At 49.2% G+C, this 19,565-nt stretch overlaps 2 protein-coding genes across 2 annotated transcripts; one reads left to right on the forward strand and one right to left on the reverse strand.

Annotated features, from left to right (window-relative positions):
• Positions 1-1,739: 1,739 nt before the first annotated feature.
• On the reverse strand, positions 1,740-4,324 carry LOC115464805 (heat shock 70 kDa protein-like). Its single transcript, XM_030195168.1, has one exon. The coding sequence runs from the start codon at positions 3,895-3,897 to the stop codon at positions 1,954-1,956; it is 1,944 nt and encodes a 647-aa protein (XP_030051028.1). The 5' UTR covers positions 3,898-4,324; the 3' UTR covers positions 1,740-1,953.
• A 633-nt stretch (positions 4,325-4,957) lies between these two features.
• Positions 4,958-7,475, forward strand: LOC115464794 (heat shock 70 kDa protein-like). The gene has a single exon (XM_030195158.1). It carries the CDS (start codon positions 5,316-5,318, stop codon positions 7,257-7,259), a length of 1,944 nt encoding a protein of 647 aa, XP_030051018.1. The 5' UTR covers positions 4,958-5,315; the 3' UTR covers positions 7,260-7,475.
• Positions 7,476-19,565: the final 12,090 nt, after the last annotated feature.

Genomic DNA, 19,565 nt, shown 5'->3' on the forward strand with positions numbered 1-19,565 from the left:
TGTGTAGAGCCTGAGCTCTTTCATTAAAACTTGGAGACCATGGGTCAATTTTAGCAGACAATGGAAAAGGTGCCGGTACTCAAATTGCAGACCACCCTTCAGGGCCCCCTGCAACCCAACCAGTCACAGAATCTATGATATGGCATAATTGGTGTGTAAAGCCTGAGCTCTTTCATTAAAACTTGGGGACCATGGGTCAATTTTAGCAGACAATGGAAAAGGTGCGGGTACTCAGTACCCCCTCAAAAAAAGCCCTGAAGAGCTCTAACCTGTATAGCATACAGGGCCTCCCATTAAAAGCACTAACTAAAAGAAAAAGGAGCATTGGTACTAGGGCCAGCTTAAGAGGTGTGCCTGTGAGGCACTGGCTCAGGATGCCCAAGATAAAGGTAACAGAAGCCTACCTCATTGGTTCCCCCAGATCTGCAATACAGAACAATCCTATTTTAAATCGTTTACAATTAGTATACAGGCTCTTCAGAAGTCATTGGAAAAAGAGAGAGAGAAGCTGGATGGGGTAGGGTCAGAGAGAGAGAGATTGGCACTGGGGATGAAGAGAGAGGAGAAGCTGAACAGAGAAATATAGGGACACAGAGAAAGGGAGATACCGAACATGGAGGAAGATAGAGGTACAGAGATGGAAGAAGAGGGATAGTGGACACGGAGAGAGAGCAGAAATATCAAATGGACATGAGACCTTGGTGAGTGAGTTAAGAGAAGACAGAAGGATGTAGAAAGCAGAGCCTGGGACCAACATGACTTGAAAAATAAAATGACCAGACAAGAAAAGGTAGAAAAAAGAATTGCTGCTGTCTGGTTTTTTGTTTATTTTACCTTGTGTGTTATATTAGCACGTGGGCCTCACTATTTCAATCAAGTTAAATCAAATCAAATTGAATTGAAAAACCAATTTTTTTGAAAGAATCAAATTGTACCAAATCAAAATTGTTTTTTGACTGAATTGGACAGCACTTCCCCCCACCCCCGATGCAGCACCTCGCTCCCTCTTTGTCCCCCTGCCCCCCCCCAATCTGGCACCTCTCTCCCTCTTTGTCCCCCTGCCCCCCCCCCCCCCAATCCTGCACCTCTGCTCTTCTCTTCTTGCTGCGATTAATCTGCGCATTGCCGGCACCCTCAGCAATGCCCAATCCCGGGGGCCTTCCTTCAGCCCCCTTCCGGGGATTGGCTGAAGCAGCCTGCTATTGCTGGGTGCTGGTACTATATAAACAGATTAATCTCACCAATAAATCAATCAAACAGGATAGATACAGGACTGCAGGGTAGGGGGAGGAGAGCACAGGAAGTACAAAGAGGGAGAGAGGTGCTACACTCAAGGGAACAATGGGAAGACTGCCCAACCTACAAGAGGGGACAGGAGGACACCAGTGCTCGAGACTGGGCCCCTTAAGTGTATGAGCTGGAGAAGGGGCTCAATTGCTGTGTCACACGCCAAATGCACGTGGATTTGACGTGTCTGTAAATCAAGCTAACCTTAAAAAAATGCTTGGAAAGAGACTTGCTTTAGAACCCTTGACAGAATCATCTGTAAATCAGGTTTCAAAGCATTACATCTGGATTCACTGTTCCTAGACACTTCCATTATTTTAAGCTTTCAGAAACCCTAAATATTAAAAACACTCAGTATCAAACAAAACACAGAATACCATAGTCTGTTTAAAAATGATTTTATTACAAAAAAAACCTGCTTCAAATCCAATAATATAAATAAAGCAATCATGGTAGAAAACATTGTAAAAATAGAACAAATATACACAAAGGACTAATACACAGTATTAAATATATAGAGAACAGAAGGATTCATTCTTTCTATATACTAAGGTCTCTTTATGATATTTGCCTGTAATGTTTGTCAGACTGAACATTACACCCGTTTACCATATTTGTATTATCAAAATGGAAAATCAGTCCATTTAATAATGTCCATCTAACAGTTCAATCCACCTCCTCAATTGTGGGGCCAGTACTGGAGGTGCCCTGGCGAGATTGAGCCCCACAGCTAGCTCCCGGCATTCCTCCAGGCACCCCACCCTGACACTGGTACAGTTTGGTGATGATGGGCTTACACACCTTCTCCAGCTCCTTCTGCTGGTGCTCATACTCCTCCTTCTCAGCCAGTTGGTTGTTCTCCAGCCAGGAGATGGTTTGGTTGCATTTCTCCACAACGCTCCTCTTGTCCTCCTCACTTATCTTGCCCTTCAGATTATCATCCTCCACCGTGCTCTTCAGGTTGAAGGCATAGGACTCCAGGGAGTTCTTGGCTGAGATCTTTTCCCTCTGGGCATCATCGTCAGCTTTGTACTTCTCTGCATCCTGCACCATCTCCTCGATCTCCTCTTTGCTCAGTCGGCCTTTGTCATTGGTGATGGTGATCTTGTTCTGCTTGCCTGTGCTCTTGTCCACAGCGGAGACGTTCAGGATGCCATTAGCATCAATGTCAAAGGTGACTTCAATCTGTGGCACACCACGAGGGGCAGGTGGGATTCCAGACAACTCAAACTTGCCCAATAGGTTGTTGTCCTTTGTCATGGCTCTTTCACCTTCATATACTTGGATCAGGACACCAGGCTGGTTGTCTGAGAAAGTGGTGAAGGTCTGAGTCTGCTTGGTTGGGATGGTAGAGTTGCGTTTAATGAGGGTAGTCATCACTCCTCCCGCTGTCTCCAGACCCAAGGACAATGGTGCCACATCTAAGAGGAGAAGATCCTGCACCTTTTCAGACTTGTCCCCCATCAGGATGGCTCCTTGCACAGCTGCACCGTAGGCCACGGCCTCATCTGGGTTAATGCTCTTATTTAGTTCACGGCCATTGAAGAAATCTTGCAGCAGCTTCTGGATTTTAGGAATGCGGGTGGAACCCCCAACCAGCACAATATCGTGGATCTGACCTTTGTCCATCTTAGCATCTCGCAAGGCTTTTTCCACAGGTTCAAGAGTTCCTCTGAAGAGGTCCGCACATAGCTCTTCAAAGCGAGCTCTAGTGATTGAGGTGTAGAAGTCTATGCCTTCGTAGAGTGAGTCAATTTCTATGCTGGCCTGAGTGCTGGATGACAGGGTCCTCTTGGCTCTCTCACAGGCAGTCCTCAATCTCCTGATCGCCCTCTTGTTCTGGCTAATGTCTTTCTTTTGCTTTCTCTTGAACTCTTCTATGAAGTGGTTCACCATGCGGTTATCAAAGTCTTCTCCGCCCAGGTGAGTGTCTCCTGCTGTGGCTTTTACCTCAAAGATCCCATCATCAATCGTCAAGATGGAGACATCAAAGGTGCCACCACCTAAGTCAAAGATGAGGACATTGCGCTCTCCTCGGCCACTTTTATCCAGGCCATAGGCAATAGCAGCTGCGGTAGGCTCATTGATGATCCTCAGCACATTCAAACCAGCTATTGCTCCAGCATCTTTGGTGGCCTGGCGCTGCGAATCATTGAAATAAGCTGGTACAGTAACGACTGCATTGGTTACTGGGTGTCCCAAATATGCCTCTGCAGTCTCTCTCATCTTGACCAGCACCATGGAAGAAATCTCTTCTGGATTGAAGGCCTTCATCTCCCCCTTATACTCCACCTGCACCTTAGGCTTGCCCCCATCACTCACCACCAAGAAGGGCCAGTGCTTCATATCAGACTGCACCATTGGGTCTTCAAACTTTCGACCAATCAGTCTCTTGGCATCGAAGACAGTGTTCTGGGGGTTCATGGCCACCTGGTTCTTGGCAGCATCTCCGATCAGCCTCTCAGTGTCAGTGAAGGCCACATAGCTGGGGGTGGTCCTGTTACCCTGGTCATTGGCGATGATTTCCACTTTGCCATGCTGGAAGACTCCCACGCAGGAATAGGTGGTGCCCAGGTCGATGCCGATGGCCACTCCTTTGGATGCAGACATCTCAGCTCTTTTTCTCTGCGTCTGGATCACAGGTCAATTTACTCTGTGTAAATTTAGATTCTTCTTCTTTCTCTCCTTCTTAGCACTATCACTGACTGCTGTATCCAGTAGGCATTGCAGCACCCTGCTCCTTATTTAAGAGCCGGTGCTGCAGGGGGTGGAGCTTAGTTACAGATTCAACCCCGCCTATCTACTCAGAAGCAGTCGGGTTGATAGCACTGCCCAATCAGAATGCAGCATTCACAGAGACCCTGACAACCATCAACAACAATCAGGAAAGTCTGGCACAGGCTGACCAATTAGACCTGCAGCGAAACTGTCCAAATCCTCCCCACTTCTCGAAATATCAGGAAGAATTTGTAATCTTAACCAATCAGAGCTAGAAAGAGGCGGTCTCCTCCAGCCCCTTTCTCGAAGTTTCAGGAAGCGTCTGTAACCTTTAGCCAATCAGGACTGGGTAGAGGCGCTCTCCTCCAGCCCTCTACTCGAATTTTCAGGAAGCGTCTGTAACCTTTAGCCAATCACAGCTGGGTAGAAGCTGTCTCCTCCATCCCTCTTCTCAAAGTTTCAGGAAGTATCTCTAACCTTTAGCCAATCAGAGATAGAGGTGGACCGAGGCATCTCTCCTCCTGCGTCCTGCCCCTGCTTCTCGAAGTTTCAGGAACAGTCGGTAGTAGTACAGGAGTTTCCTTAAACTTCGAGAAGGGAAGGGGACAGGAGGACGCAGGAGGAGAGATGCCTCGGTCCACCTCTATCTCTGATTGGCTAAAGGTTAGAGATACTTCCTGAAACTTTGAGAAGAGGGATGGAGGAGACAGCTTCTACCCAGCTGTGATTGGCTAAAGGTTACAGACGCTTCCTGAAAATTCGAGTAGAGGGCTGGAGGAGAGCGCCTCTACCCAGTCCTGATTGGCTAAAGGTTACAGACGCTTCCTGAAACTTCGAGAAAGGGGCTGGAGGAGAGCGCCTCTACCCAGCTGTGATTGGCTAAAGGTTACAGACGCTTCCTGAGGGGCTGGAGGAGACCGCCTCTTTCTAGCTCTGATTGGTTAAGATTACAAATTCTTCCTGATATTTCGAGAAGTGGGGAGGATTTGGACAGTTTCGCTGCAGGTCTAATTGGTCAGCCTGTGCCAGACTTTCCTGATTGTTGTTGATGGTTGTCAGGGTCTCTGTGAATGCTGCATTCTGATTGGGCAGTGCTATCAACCCGACTGCTTCTGAGTAGATAGGCGGGGTTGAATCTGTAACTAAGCTCCACCCCCTGCAGCACCGGCTCTTAAATAAGGAGCAGGGTGCTGCAATGCCTACTGGATACAGCAGTCAGTGATAGTGCTAAGAAGGAGAGAAAGAAGAAGAATCTAAATTTACACAGAGTAAATTGACCTGTGATCCAGACGCAGAGAAAAAGAGCTGAGATGTCTGCATCCAAAGGAGTGGCCATCGGCATCGACCTGGGCACCACCTATTCCTGCGTGGGAGTCTTCCAGCATGGCAAAGTGGAAATCATCGCCAATGACCAGGGTAACAGGACCACCCCCAGCTATGTGGCCTTCACTGACACTGAGAGGCTGATCGGAGATGCTGCCAAGAACCAGGTGGCCATGAACCCCCAGAACACTGTCTTCGATGCCAAGAGACTGATTGGTCGAAAGTTTGAAGACCCAATGGTGCAGTCTGATATGAAGCACTGGCCCTTCTTGGTGGTGAGTGATGGGGGCAAGCCTAAGGTGCAGGTGGAGTATAAGGGGGAGATGAAGTCCTTCAATCCAGAAGAGATTTCTTCCATGGTGCTGGTCAAGATGAGAGAGACTGCAGAGGCATATTTGGGACACCCAGTAACCAATGCAGTCGTTACTGTACCAGCTTATTTCAATGATTCGCAGCGCCAGGCCACCAAAGATGCTGGAGCAATAGCTGGTTTGAATGTGCTGAGGATCATCAATGAGCCTACCGCAGCTGCTATTGCCTATGGCCTGGATAAAAGTGGCCGAGGAGAGCGCAATGTCCTCATCTTTGACTTAGGTGGTGGCACCTTTGATGTCTCCATCTTGACGATTGATGATGGGATCTTTGAGGTAAAAGCCACAGCAGGAGACACTCACCTGGGCGGAGAAGACTTTGATAACCGCATGGTGAACCACTTCATAGAAGAGTTCAAGAGAAAGCAAAAGAAAGACATTAGCCAGAACAAGAGGGCGATCAGGAGATTGAGGACTGCCTGTGAGAGAGCCAAGAGGACCCTGTCATCCAGCACTCAGGCCAGCATAGAAATTGACTCACTCTACGAAGGCATAGACTTCTACACCTCAATCACTAGAGCTCGCTTTGAAGAGCTATGTGCGGACCTCTTCAGAGGAACTCTTGAACCTGTGGAAAAAGCCTTGCGAGATGCTAAGATGGACAAAGGTCAGATCCACGATATTGTGCTGGTTGGGGGTTCCACCCGCATCCCTAAAATCCAGAAGCTGCTGCAAGATTTCTTCAATGGCCGTGAACTAAATAAGAGCATTAACCCAGATGAGGCCGTGGCCTACGGTGCAGCTGTGCAAGGAGCCATCCTGATGGGGGACAAGTCTGAAAAGGTGCAGGATCTTCTCCTCTTAGACGTGGCACCATTGTCCTTGGGTCTGGAGACAGCGGGAGGAGTGATGACTACCCTCATTAAACGCAACTCTACCATCCCAACCAAGCAGACTCAGACCTTCACCACTTACTCAGACAACCAGCCTGGTGTCCTGATCCAAGTATATGAAGGTGAAAGAGCCATGACAAAGGACAACAACCTATTGGGCAAGTTTGAGTTGTCTGGAATCCCACCTGCCCCTCGTGGTGTGCCACAGATTGAAGTCACCTTTGACATTGATGCTAATGGCATCCTGAACGTCTCCGCTGTGGACAAGAGCACAGGCAAGCAGAACAAGATCACCATCACCAATGACAAAGGCCGACTGAGCAAAGAGGAGATCGAGGAGATGGTGCAGGATGCAGAGAAGTACAAAGCTGACGATGATGCCCAGAGGGAAAAGATCTCAGCCAAGAACTCCCTGGAGTCCTATGCCTTCAACCTGAAGAGCACGGTGGAGGATGATAATCTGAAGGGCAAGATAAGTGAGGAGGACAAGAGGAGCGTTGTGGAGAAATGCAACCAAACCATCTCCTGGCTGGAGAACAACCAACTGGCTGAGAAGGAGGAGTATGAGCACCAGCAGAAGGAGCTGGAGAAGGTGTGTAAGCCCATCATCACCAAACTGTACCAGTGTCAGGGTGGGGTGCCTGGAGGAATGCCGGGAGCTAGCTGTGGGGCTCAATCTCGCCAGGGCACCTCCAGTACTGGCCCCACAATTGAGGAGGTGGATTGAACTGTTAGATGGACATTATTAAATGGACTGATTTTCCATGTTGATAATACAAATATGGTAAATGGGTGTAATGTTCAGTCTGACACAAACATTACAGGCAAATATCATAAAGAGATCTTAGTATATAGAAAGAATGAATCCTTCTGTTCTCTATATATTTAATACTGTGTATTAGTCCTTTGTGTATATTTGTTCTATTTTTACAATGTTTTCTACCATGATTGCTTTATTTATATTATTGGATTTGAAGCAGTTTTTTTGTAATAAAATCATTTTTAAACAGACTGTGGTATCTGTGTTTTGTTTGACACTGAATGTCGTTTTAATATTTAGGGTGTCAGAAGTGCTTGGAAATAATGGATTGAATCCAGGTGTAATGCTTTAAAACCTACATTAGAGATGATTCTTTCAGGGGTTCTGCAGCTTGTCAGTTTCCAGGCATTGTTTTAATGTTTAATTTTATATCATAGATTTTCCTTTATAATACAATTCTTCATGAAAAAAACACAAGAATATTTAATTTCACTGGGAAAGTAAGATTTTGTTTCTCTGCACCAAAATCTGCTGTTTCTTCACAAATTCCACAGTTTTGAAGATTTTGTGCTTCTCTTTCATGGTCTGCTACGCAAACTGGTCTGTGGCAGGGATTAATTCATATTTCTAGCCAGCGCTGTCATGTAATATGCTGCGTTTATCCTTTCTGTGGTAATTCATTAACCCCTCCTCCCCCCCCCCCCCCCCCCCGTTTGCTAAGCTGCACTAGCAGCTGGTGGTGTGCAAATGCGGACAGCCCGTTCACATTGAATGGGCTGTGTCAGTGTTACAGCACAGTAACCGCTAGCATGACTTAGTAAACGGGGGTAAATGTACACAACACTACAGAGATTTACATAAAGACAGTCCTCGCTCTGTGGAGATCACACTAAAGACAAGAGACTTTATGGGCCTTCATATTCAAAACATTTGTTCTGTTATCAGTTTATTTTATTTATTTGGATTTTGCTCACACCTTTTTCAGTAGTAGCTCAAGGTAAGTTACATTCAGGTACACTGGATATTTTTCTGTCCCAGGAGGGCTCACAATCTAAGTTTGTACCTGAGGCAATGGAGGGTTAAGTGACTTGCCCAAGATCACAGGGAACAGCAGTGGGATTTGAACTGGCCACCTCTGGATATCAAGACTGGTACTCTAACCACTCAGCCACTCCTCCACTCATTTTAGCCCAGAAAGCATTCTATACCGGTAGTCCATACTATTTACATAATCTTTCCTGATTCCATATCTTCTAGTAAGGGTTTTGCATTTTCAAGATCAGAATCGCTTAATAAATTCATCTTTATTTACTGCCAGATTTTACTAGATATGCAGATTTCTTTTCCTACTTGCACCCACCCTTTGGAATGAATGACCTTTATTCCTCCAGGCAGAGACTAGTTTCAAGAAATTTAAAATTGGTTTGAAGACATTTTTTTCTGTGGCTTTTCCCCAAGGATTGAACTAGGAGGAGTTGGGCTAATTTTATTTTCTTTTTCTTCTACTCCTTTGGTATTCTGTTATTCATTTCTTAAGTTTGATTATAGTTTCTTTTTTTATGAGGAGTGGTCTAGTAAGACTTTAAATAAACCATCAAATGTATCACAGAATAATAAATGACCTCCCTTCTCTCATCTTTGCCCACACTCCCTTCCTTCTCTCCCCCTTCTTCCCAATTACTTATTTAAGATGGAGAATGTACACAGTGGGTACCTCCTTGAAAGCACAGAGGTGGGATGAGAGAGAGAGACTCTTAAAAGTCCTTGCTTGGCAGTGAGCAAAATATCTTAGTGCCAGCTCATATTGGACTCCAGTTTTCTCATCAGTCTAAAAAAGAAATCCAAACATTTTGTCGCTATTTCGGGGCAGTCATGTTTGCCCTGCAATACCGAGACTTTCCTTTGACAACTACTTAACATTTTCTAGAGCGCTACTAGGGTTACGCAGCGCTGTACAGTTTAATAAAGAAGGACAGTCCCTGCTCAGAGGAGCTTACAATCTAAAGGACGAAATGTCAAGTTGGGGCAGTCTATGTACATAGTCTTTTTTAAAAGACCTATACATTATTCCTAGTCCTCACTAGCATCATTCCTAGCATAGTGTATGCCGAAACACGGTTGCCGTGTCATGTCTTTATATACGTTTTAAGGAATAAATTGGATTTGGTCTGTCTAGCTGTCCTTCATTTCCCACTTCTGGACTTTTCTGTTGGTTTCTCTGTCGGATTTTTTTTAACGTTCAGTTACTGTTTTGGTTCCTGTTCTATAAAGCACCATGACTTAGTTCTATGGCGTGGATCTGAAAAGGAGGCATGGTAAGGGGCATTCCAAACTTTTGCACATGGAATTGTAGAATTTGTCAAAAGTGTGCCAAAGTTTGGTGATGCCATTTACACCTGCTTTAGCAGGCGTAAGTATGGCACTGAAAAGTTAGGCATGGGATCTGTGCCGAATGCTATCCTATAAAGGGTTAATCTATAAAGAATAGCATTTTGCATGGATTTTTTTAGCACTGATTTTTCAGCGCGATTTATAAAATTCCCTTTACCAGTCGTGCCTTAGACACAAGAGCAGGACGGGCACAACTCAGTAAGCATGGTAGGTGTGGCAGGGGGATGCCGACCTCTATGGGGAATTCAAAACTACCCCAAGTCATGTTACTGGATTATGCCAGGCTACTGTGTGCTCCTCTGTCTTCCTGGACTGACCCATCCCCGTGCAGTCACCTCTCTCCCTCCTTGTCATCCAGCATCTCTTTCTTTCACCCCTTTCCCCAGCACCTTTCTCTGTCTCTCCCTTCTCTCGGTGGTCAAAGCCTCCTCGGTTTTGCGGCAAGGGCAGTGGTAGCAATGTAAGCAGACTGCTTCAGCAGCTCCGGAGGCCTTCCCTCACTGCCATGTCCTTCCCTGTGAAGCAACTTCCTATTTCCTCATTACCAAAATCCTTATCCACACTCTTATCACCTCTCACTTAGACTATTGCAACTTGCTTCTCAAAGGTCTCCCACTAAGCCATCTTTCTCTCCTTCAATCTGTTCAAAATTTGCTGCATGACTTATATTCTGCCAGTATCGCTAAGCTCGTTATTAGCCTTCTCCTCAAGTTACTTAATTGGCTCCCTATCCATTTCTGCATACAGTCCATACTCCTCTTATTGACTTACAAGTGCATTCACTGCCCCAGCTACCTAATACAATCTGCCCCTCATCGCTTCATAACACATCTCGCATCCCATCTAAATTTCATGCTTCAGTGGGGTATTTTCCCTAAAGAAAAAGGCAACATCCTGCTCACCCCAATACCAAAATATACCAAACTGGAAGGACTGGTGACCAAACAACTCAACGATTACATAAACAAATTCACTACACTACATGAGTCACAATCAGGATTCCGACCCCAACATAGCACCAAAACAGTACTACTCACTCTCCTATCCAAATTCAAGCAGGAGATAGCAATAGGCAAAAGCATTCTCCTCCTTCAATTTGACATGTCCAGTGCGTTCGACATGGTTAACCATAACATATTGCTAAGACTCCTAGACTATTTCGGAATTGGTGGTAACACTCTCAACTGGATTAAGGGCTTTCTAACCACCAGTACATACCAAGTGAAATCAAGCACCAACATATTGTCACCCTGGAAACCAGACTGCAGAGTACCACAAGGATCACCACTATCACCGATCCTTTTCAACCTCATGATGGTCCCACTAGCCAAAGCCTTATCCACACAAGCCCTTAATCCATTCATTTACGCTGATGACGTCACACTATACATCCCCTACAAGCATGATTTAGTAAAATCACCAATAAAATCAAGCTCAGCTTAAACATCATGAACTCATGGGCAAATGCATTCCAACTAAAACTCAACACAGAAAAAAACACACAGTCTCATCATCTCATCCCAATACAACACATACAAACCCACAAACATTAACACCCCAGGATACACCCTCCCTATCTCAGATAGTCTGAAAATTCTCGGAGTAACAATCGACCAAAACCTCCAACTAGAGTCCCAAGCTAAACTCACCATAAAGAAAATGTTCCTCTCAATGTGGAAACTAAAACGTGTGAAACCATTTTTCCCGAGGGAAATAGTTTGCAACCTGGTACAGCCAAAGGTACTAAGCCATGCAGACTATTGTAACGGAATCTATGCGGGATGCAAAGAACAAATCATAAAGAAACTTCAAACCGCCCAAAACACAGCAGCACGGCTTATATACGGAAAAACGCGTTTTGACAGCGCCAAACCAGTCCGAGAAAAACTGCATTGGCTTCCAATTAAGGAATGCATCGCATTCAAAATCTGCACGACAGTCCACAAAATCATCTACAGCGAGGCACCGGGATACATGACAGACCTCATCGACCTATCACTCAGAAACACCATAAAATCAGCACGATCATACCTAAACCTCCACTACCCAAACAGCAAAGGACTCAAATACAAATCAACCTATGCATCCAGCTTTTCCTACCTGAGCACACAATTGTGGCACGCACTGCCAAAAGCAGTAAAAACCACACTCGACCACATGAATTTCCGTAAAGCACTAAAAACAGAACTGTTCAGAAGGGCATACCCCACTGACCCAACATGAAGCCTGGACATCTGCGACACAACGTAACCAAAGATCGTAACAGACATATCCTAACTCTTCCTTTCCCTCACTAAGTTCTCCCCAATTGTCTTTTACCATACATGTATCTCACTCTACCATATCACCTTGATATTACTTGCAACTTGTATTTGTTCACTCCGGAATCGGTTAACACCGATTACGGTACTATGTAAGCCACATTGAGCCTGCAAAGAGGTGGGAAAATGTGGGATACAAATGCAACAAATAGTAATAATAACAAATAATAATTCACTCTGCAGCTCCTCAGTACCTCTTCACTCTTATCTCTTCCTGAACTCCTCCCCAGGAACTTCGTTCATTAGGTAAATCTCTCTTATCTGTACCCATAGGCGTAGTTTGACTGTTTCATTTGGGGGGGGGGGGGGGGGCAAAGAATGGGCGGAGCATATTAGCATATCATTTGCATATATACATATGCAAATGAATATGCTAATGTGGAGGAAGGAATTGAATTTACAGGCAAAATATCACAGATGCACATTTCAAAAAGCTGACACATTTCAATTAATAAATTATGAATAAAATACTTTTATCTACCTTTGTTGTCTGATCATTTAGTTTTTCTATTCGCTTTGGTCCCAGTGTCTTCTGTTTTATTCAGTGTCTTCTTTCCAGTAGGCTTCCCTCTGCTCCCCACCCTCCCAGTCCCATCCATCTCTTGCTCCTTCCCTCTGCTCCCCACCCCTCGCAGTCCCATCCATCTCCTGCTCCTTCCCTCTGCTTCCCACCCCTCCCAGTCCCATTCATCTCCTGCTCCTTCCCTCTGCTCCCCCCCTCCCAGTCCCATCCATCTTCCCTCTGCTCCCCCCCCCCGCGAGGTCCAAGATGGTGACTCCGTTTACCCCCCTCTTCCTCCCTCCCTCCCTCCCTCCGGTGCAGGCAACAGTCTTCAGCTTTTTCAGCGTTCCTGGCAGCGGTAGCGATGTGCACGCTGCCTTCGGTCTGCCCCGGAAGCCTTCTCTTCAAGTTCCTGTTCCCACCTATGCGGGAACAGGAACTTGAAGAGAAGGCTTCGGGGCAGAGCCAAAGGCAGCGTGCACATCGCTACCGCTGCCAGGAACGCTGGAAAAGACTGCTGCCTGCGGAGGGAGGGAGGGAGGGAGGAAGAGAGAGGAGTAGACGGACACGCTCCTCTCCGTCCGCTACTCCGCTTGGCTTCCCTGCCCTCTCGTCTCTGTCTGCGTCCCGCCTTCCTCTGACGTCAGAGGAGGGCGGGACGCAGACAGAGAGAGCAGGGAAGCCAAGTGGATGGAGAGGAGCGCGTGTGTGCATGTGTTTTTTTTTTTTTTTAACGGCGCAGCGGTGCCTCATCGTCGTTTGGGGGGGCATTGCCCCCCTCGCCCCCCCCAGTCTACGCCTATGTCTGTACCCTTCTCCTCCACTGCTAACTCCAGACTCAGTTCCTTTTATCTTACTGCACCAAAGGCCTGGAATAGACTTCCTGAGTCAGTACGTCAAGCTCCATCTCTGGTTGTCTTCAAATCTAGGCTAGAAGCTCACCTTTTTGATGCTGCTTTTAATTCCTAACCCCTATTCACTTGTTCTGTTTTATCATTCCCCACCTTAGTAATTCCCTTATCCCTTATTTGTCCTGTTTGTCTGTCCTGATTAGATTGTAAGCTCTGTCGAGAAGGGACTGTCTCTTCATGTTTAAGTGTACAGCGCTGCATACGTCTAGTAGAGATATAGAAATGATAAGTAGTAGTAGTAACAGTGGGACGCGGTAGAAGGAAGGTTTCTGGGGCTGCTGAAGCAGCCTACTTAAATTGCTACTGCTGCACTTGCCATGACACAAAAGAAGTTTTGACCGCCGGCAGGAAAGAAGAGAAGGGAGAGAGAGAAAGGTGCCGGGGAGGAGGAGGAAGCAATGAGAGAGGGGTAGGCGCTGGCATTGGGGGGGGGGGGGGCAAGGAGAGAGGAATGGATGCTGGCATGGGTATGCAAGGAGGGAGGAGTAGGTGCTGGCATTGAGTGGGGAGATGCTGCACTGGTGGGGGGTTGCAAGAGGGCACCAGAAACAGCCCTGCACAAGAGGAATGACCAATCACCATTGTTATAAACAGCCCCCAGATAACCTATGAACTTACACAAAAAAAAAAGAACTTATAAAACCAGATTTGGTGAAAGAGATCTTAATTAATGTATTCATTCAAAATACACCTTTGCAAAGATGGTTGCCTCTAGAAGCAAGAGGCACACCCCTCCTTAATGTTTACGGGCTTTATACCCTTTCTTTTTGGTTACATTAAGTATCTGCCCCTAAGTTTCTCATTGGATATTGATCACATTTACCAACCCCTAATACATCATTGTTAATTACAGTGCGCTTTTTTCTACTGAAAAAGGTGCCGGTACTCAAATGCCAGGGCCTCCCTTTGGAGTGGGGTGATCACTGAGGGACCCACCCTATAATAGCCAGGCCCTCTGCAACCAGTCACAGAATCTATGACAAGGCACAATTGGTGTGTAGAGACTGAACTCTTTCATTAAAACTTGGAGACCAAGGGTCAATTTTAGCAGACAATGGAAAAGGAGCTGGTACTCAGTACCCCCAAGTACCCCCCACAAAAAAAGCCCTGGTTAATTATCATATGACAGTCCTCTAAACATTTTCCATCACCCTAGCAGCTGAGTCCATAGCCATTGTTAGTTCTGCTTGGTCTGCATTTTGGTATCTTTAAACCTTTATGTGAGCGCTTTGCATAGTTCAGCACGTCACATTCCACCTTCCCCTTTGTCCATAGTCTTACAGCTTCATGGTCTCATGCTTAGATATATTGTTGTTTCAGCTCTTTGGGCTTCTTACCCCTCCTTTCTTCTCTCTCTCTCTCTCTCAGCACTTTTATCACTTTGCACACATTGCTTTAAACTAACAGGGTTCCTTTTGTTAATGATTTTAAAAAGCTATATATATTTCTCCGAGGACAAGCAGGCTGCTTGTTCTCACGACTGGGGTGACGTCCGCGGCAGCCCCCACCAACCGGAAAAAAGCTTTGCGGGACGGTCGGCACGCAGGGCACGCCCACCGCGCATGCGCGGCCGTCTTCCCGCCCGTGCGCGACCGCTCCCGCCAGTTCCTTTTTTTCCGCGTCTGGAGAGAGTCGTGCTTCGAACCGCTCTCTCTTTTTCAGCCGCCGGATTTTCGATCGCGTTTACGCGATCGCGCTTTTTCTTAGTTTTTTTCGGTCTAGTTACCGCCCGGCTTCTTTTTTTCAAAAAAAAAAAAAAAAAAAAGAAACCCTGCGCGTGTGGAGCACGCGCTCCCTTTTTCCCTCGCTTCCAGCGGGGACGCCACATTGCGGCCTAGTGGCCGCTCGGTCGTTTTCTTTTTCGTGGTGTGATTTCAGCCACCATTGACGACTTTGACTTCGCCGACGCGATTTTTCCGTCGATGTCCTCGAAGGTCCCGAGTGGATTTAAAAAGTGTGGTCGCTGCGGCCGGCCGATCTCGCAGACCGACACCCACGCTTGGTGCCTCCAGTGCCTCGGGCCGGAGCACAATATCAAGTCGTGTTCTCTGTGTCTCGGTCTCCGGAAACGGACTCAGGTTGCGAGGCAAGTTCTGCGGGACCGTCTTTTTGGAACTTGCGCCGGCCCCTCGACGTCGACCTCGAAGGCATCGGTATCGACGCCCGGCCCTTCGGTACCGGTATCGATGCCCGAGACATCGGCACCGATGGCAGCGACCCCAGGAGAACAGGTCCCGTCGGCCCGCCGGTCCTCCGGTGAGAGTGGGGGTGAGAGGCCGCGTGGGCAGTCGGCCCCGGTCACTCCCTCAGCTCGTGGGCCACGGGACCGAACCCTGTCTGACCCGGTACCTCGAGACCGAGGGGGATCGACCTCCTCCTCCTCCATGCCCTCCGGCGCCGGTGACGGGCATCGCAAGAAAGATAAGAAGCGTCGTCACCGGTCGCCCTCGGTGCATCCGGATATCGGAGAGGAGGCGACGCCGAAGCGTCATCGTCGGGAGGAGAGGTCTCCGTCGGTTGTGGAGGTACCGACGCATCGGGGTTCCGGCACCTCGGTGCCGTCTCCTGGCTCCCAGCAGCTTCTGGCGCCGACACCCCTACCGACCCCACCGCCTTTCCCGGCAGCGGGCCTGGACGAGTGCCTCAGAGCCATCCTTCCGGGGATCCTGGAAGGGCTGATGCGCCAGGCTGTGCCGGCGCCGGGGGTGCTTGCGCCCTCGGCGCCGATGACTGTGGCGCCGGCGAGCTCTAGCCCGGCGCCGGGGCCGTCGACACCGTCGCCGCTTGCGGTGCCGGTCTCGACCGCCACGCAAGTGGAGTCCCCGTCGACGTCGATGGAGGGAGCTCCGTCCCCGCGGGCGCGGGAGTCCACCGCTCGACGACACCGAGACCCTGGTGCCTCGACGTCGAGCCGGGCCCGGTTCAGGACTCAGCTACATGAGCTTATGTCCGACACCGAGGGGGGAAGAGGAGGACCCTAGATATTTCTCCTCAGAGGAGTCTACGGGCCTTCCCTCGGACCCCACGCCTTCACCGGAGAGGAAGCTCTCACCTCCTGAGAGTCTCTCCTTTGCCTCCTTTGTGCGGGATATGTCTATCAGCATTCCCTTTCCCGTGGTCTCTGTGGAAGAGCCGAGGGCCGAGATGCTCGAGGTCCTCGACTATCCATCACCACCTAGAGAGTCCTCCACGGTACCGCTGCACAATGTCCTCAAGGAGACACTGCTTCGGAACTGGGTGCGACCTTTAACTAACCCCACCATTCCCAAGAAAGCAGAGTCCCAGTACAGGATCCACTCTGACCCAGAGTTAATGCGGCCCCAATTGCCCCATGACTCGGCGGTCGTGGATTCTGCTCTCAAGAGGGCACGGAGTTCGAGGGATACCGCCTCGGCGCCCCCGGGGCGGGAGTCTCGCACTCTGGACTCATTTGGGAGAAAGGCCTACCAATCCTCCATGCTCGTGACCCGCATCCAATCATACCTGCTCTAAATGAGCATTCACATGCGGACCTATGTGCAACAACTGGCGGACCTGGTCGAGAAGCTCCCGCCGGAGCAGTCCAGGCCTTATCAGGAGGTGGTCAGGCAGCTGAAGGCGTGCAGAAAGTTCCTGTCCAGGGGTATCTATGACACCTGTGACGTGGCATCTCGTGCTGCGGCCCAAGGTATAGTGATGCGCAGGCTCTCATGGCTGCGTGCCTCTGACCTGGACAACCGCACCCAGCAGAGACTGGCCGACGTCCCTTGCCGGGGGGATAACATTTTTGGTGAGAAGGTCGAGCAGATGGTGGACCAACTGCATCAGCGGGAAACCGCTCTCGACAAGCTCTCCCACCGGGCGCCTTCAGCATCCACCTCCACAGGTGGACGTTTTTCCCGGGCCCGGCAGGCTGCACCCTATTCTTTTGCGAAGCGTAGGTACAGCCAGCCGGCCCGAAGGCCTCGCCAGGCACAGGGACAGCCCCAGCGCGCTCGTTCTCGTCAACAGCGTGCGCCTAAGCAGCCCCCGGTGCCTCCACAGCAAAAGCCGGGGACGGGCTTTTGACTGGATCCACGGGAACATAGCCGCCCTACAAGTGTCCGTACCGGACGATCTGCCGGTCGGAGGGAGGTTAAAATTTTTTCACCAAAGGTGGCCTCTCATAACCTCCGACCAGTGGGTTCTCCAAATAGTGCGGTGCGGATACGCCCTGAATTTGGCCTCCCTGCCTCCAAATTGTCCCCCGGGAGCTCAGTCTTTCAGCTCCCATCACAAGCAGGTACTTGCAGAGGAACTCTCCGCCCTTCTCAGCGCCAATGCGGTCGAGCCCGTACCACCCGGGCAGGAAGGGCAGGGATTCTATTCCAGGTACTTCCTTGTGGAAAAGAAAACATGGGGGATGCGTCCCATCCTAGACCTGAGAGGCCTGAACAAATTCCTGGTCAAAGAAAAGTTCAGGATGCTTTCCTTGGGCACCCTTCTGCCAATGATTCAGAAAAACGATTGGCTATGTTCCCTGGATTTAAAGGACGCATATACTCACATACCGATACTGCCAGCTCACAGACAGTATCTCAGATTCCGCCTGGGCGCACGGCACTTTCAGTATTGTGTGCTGCCCTTTGGGCTCGCCTCTGCCCCACGAGTGTTTACCAAGTGCCTCGTGGTGGTAGCGGCCTACCTACGCAAGCTGGGAGTGCACGTGTTCCCATATCTCGACGATTGGCTGGTCAAGAACACCTCGGAGGCAGGAGCCCTCCGGTCCATGCAGTGCACTATTCAACTTCTGGAGCTGCTGGGGTTTGTGATAAATTACCCAAAGTCCCATCTCCAGCCATCCCAGTCTCTGGAATTCATAGGAGCGCTGCTGAATACCCAGACGGCTCAGGCCTACCTTCCCGAAGCGCGGGCCACCAATCTCCTGGCCCTGGCTTCGCAGACCAGAGCGTCTCAGCAGGTCACAGCTCGGCAGATGTTGAGACTTCTGGGTCATATGGCCTCCACAGTCCATGTGACTCCCATGGCTCGTCTTCACATGAGATCTGCTCAATGGACCCTAGCTTCCCAGTGGTTTCAAGCCACCGGGAATCTAGAAGATGTCATCCGCCTCTCCACCAGTTGCCGCACTTCACTGCTCTGGTGGACCATCCGGACCAATTTGACCCTGGGACGTCCATTCCAAATTCCGCAGCCCTCGAAAGTGCTGACGACGGATGCATCTCGCCTGGGGTGGGGAGCTCATGTCGATGGGCTTCACACCCAGGGTCTGTGGTCCCTCCAGGAAAAGGATCTACAGATCAACCTCCTGGAGCTCCGAGCGATCTGGAACGCACTGAAGGCTTTCAGAGATCGGCTGTCCTACCAAATTATCCAAATTCGGACAGACAATCAGGTTGCAATGTATTACGTCAACAAGCAGGGGGGCACCGGATCTCGCCCCCTGTGTCAGGAAGCCGTCGGGATGTGGCGTTGGGCGTGCCGGTTCGGCATGCTCCTCCAAGCCACGTACCTGGCAGGCGTAAACAACAGTCTGGCCGACAGACTGAGCAGAGTCATGCAACCGCACGAGTGGTCGCTCCATTCCAGAGTGGTACGCAAGATCTTCCGAGAGTGGGGCACCCCCTCGGTGGATCTTTTCGCCTCTCAGACCAACCACAAGCTGCCTCTGTTCTGTTCCAGGCTTCAGACACACGGCAGGCTAGCGTCAGATGCCTTTCTCCTTCATTGGGGGACCGGCCTCCTGTATGCTTATCCTCCCATACCTTTGGTGGGGAAGACCTTACTGAAGCTCAAGCAAGACCGCGGCACCATGATTCTGATAGCGCCCTTTTGGCCCCGTCAGATCTGGTTCCCTCTTCTTCTGGAGTTGTCCTCAGAAGAACCGTGGAGATTGGAGTGTTTTCCGACTCTCATTTCGCAGAACGACGGAGCGTTGCTGCACCCCAACCTTCAATCCCTGGCTCTCACGGCCTGGATGTTGAGGGCGTAGACTTCGCTGAGTTGGGTCTGTCTGAGGGTGTCTCCCGGGTCTTGCTTGCCTCTAGGAAGGATTCCACTAAAAAGAGTTACTTTTTCAAGTGGAGGAGGTTTGTCGTTTGGTGTGAGAGCAAGTCCCTAGCACCTCGTTCTTGCCCTGCACAGAACCTGCTTGAATACCTTCTGCACT

Source organism: Microcaecilia unicolor, chromosome 1 (assembly GCF_901765095.1).
Source record: "Microcaecilia unicolor chromosome 1, aMicUni1.1, whole genome shotgun sequence".
Classification (NCBI taxonomy): domain Eukaryota; kingdom Metazoa; phylum Chordata; class Amphibia; order Gymnophiona; family Siphonopidae; genus Microcaecilia; species Microcaecilia unicolor.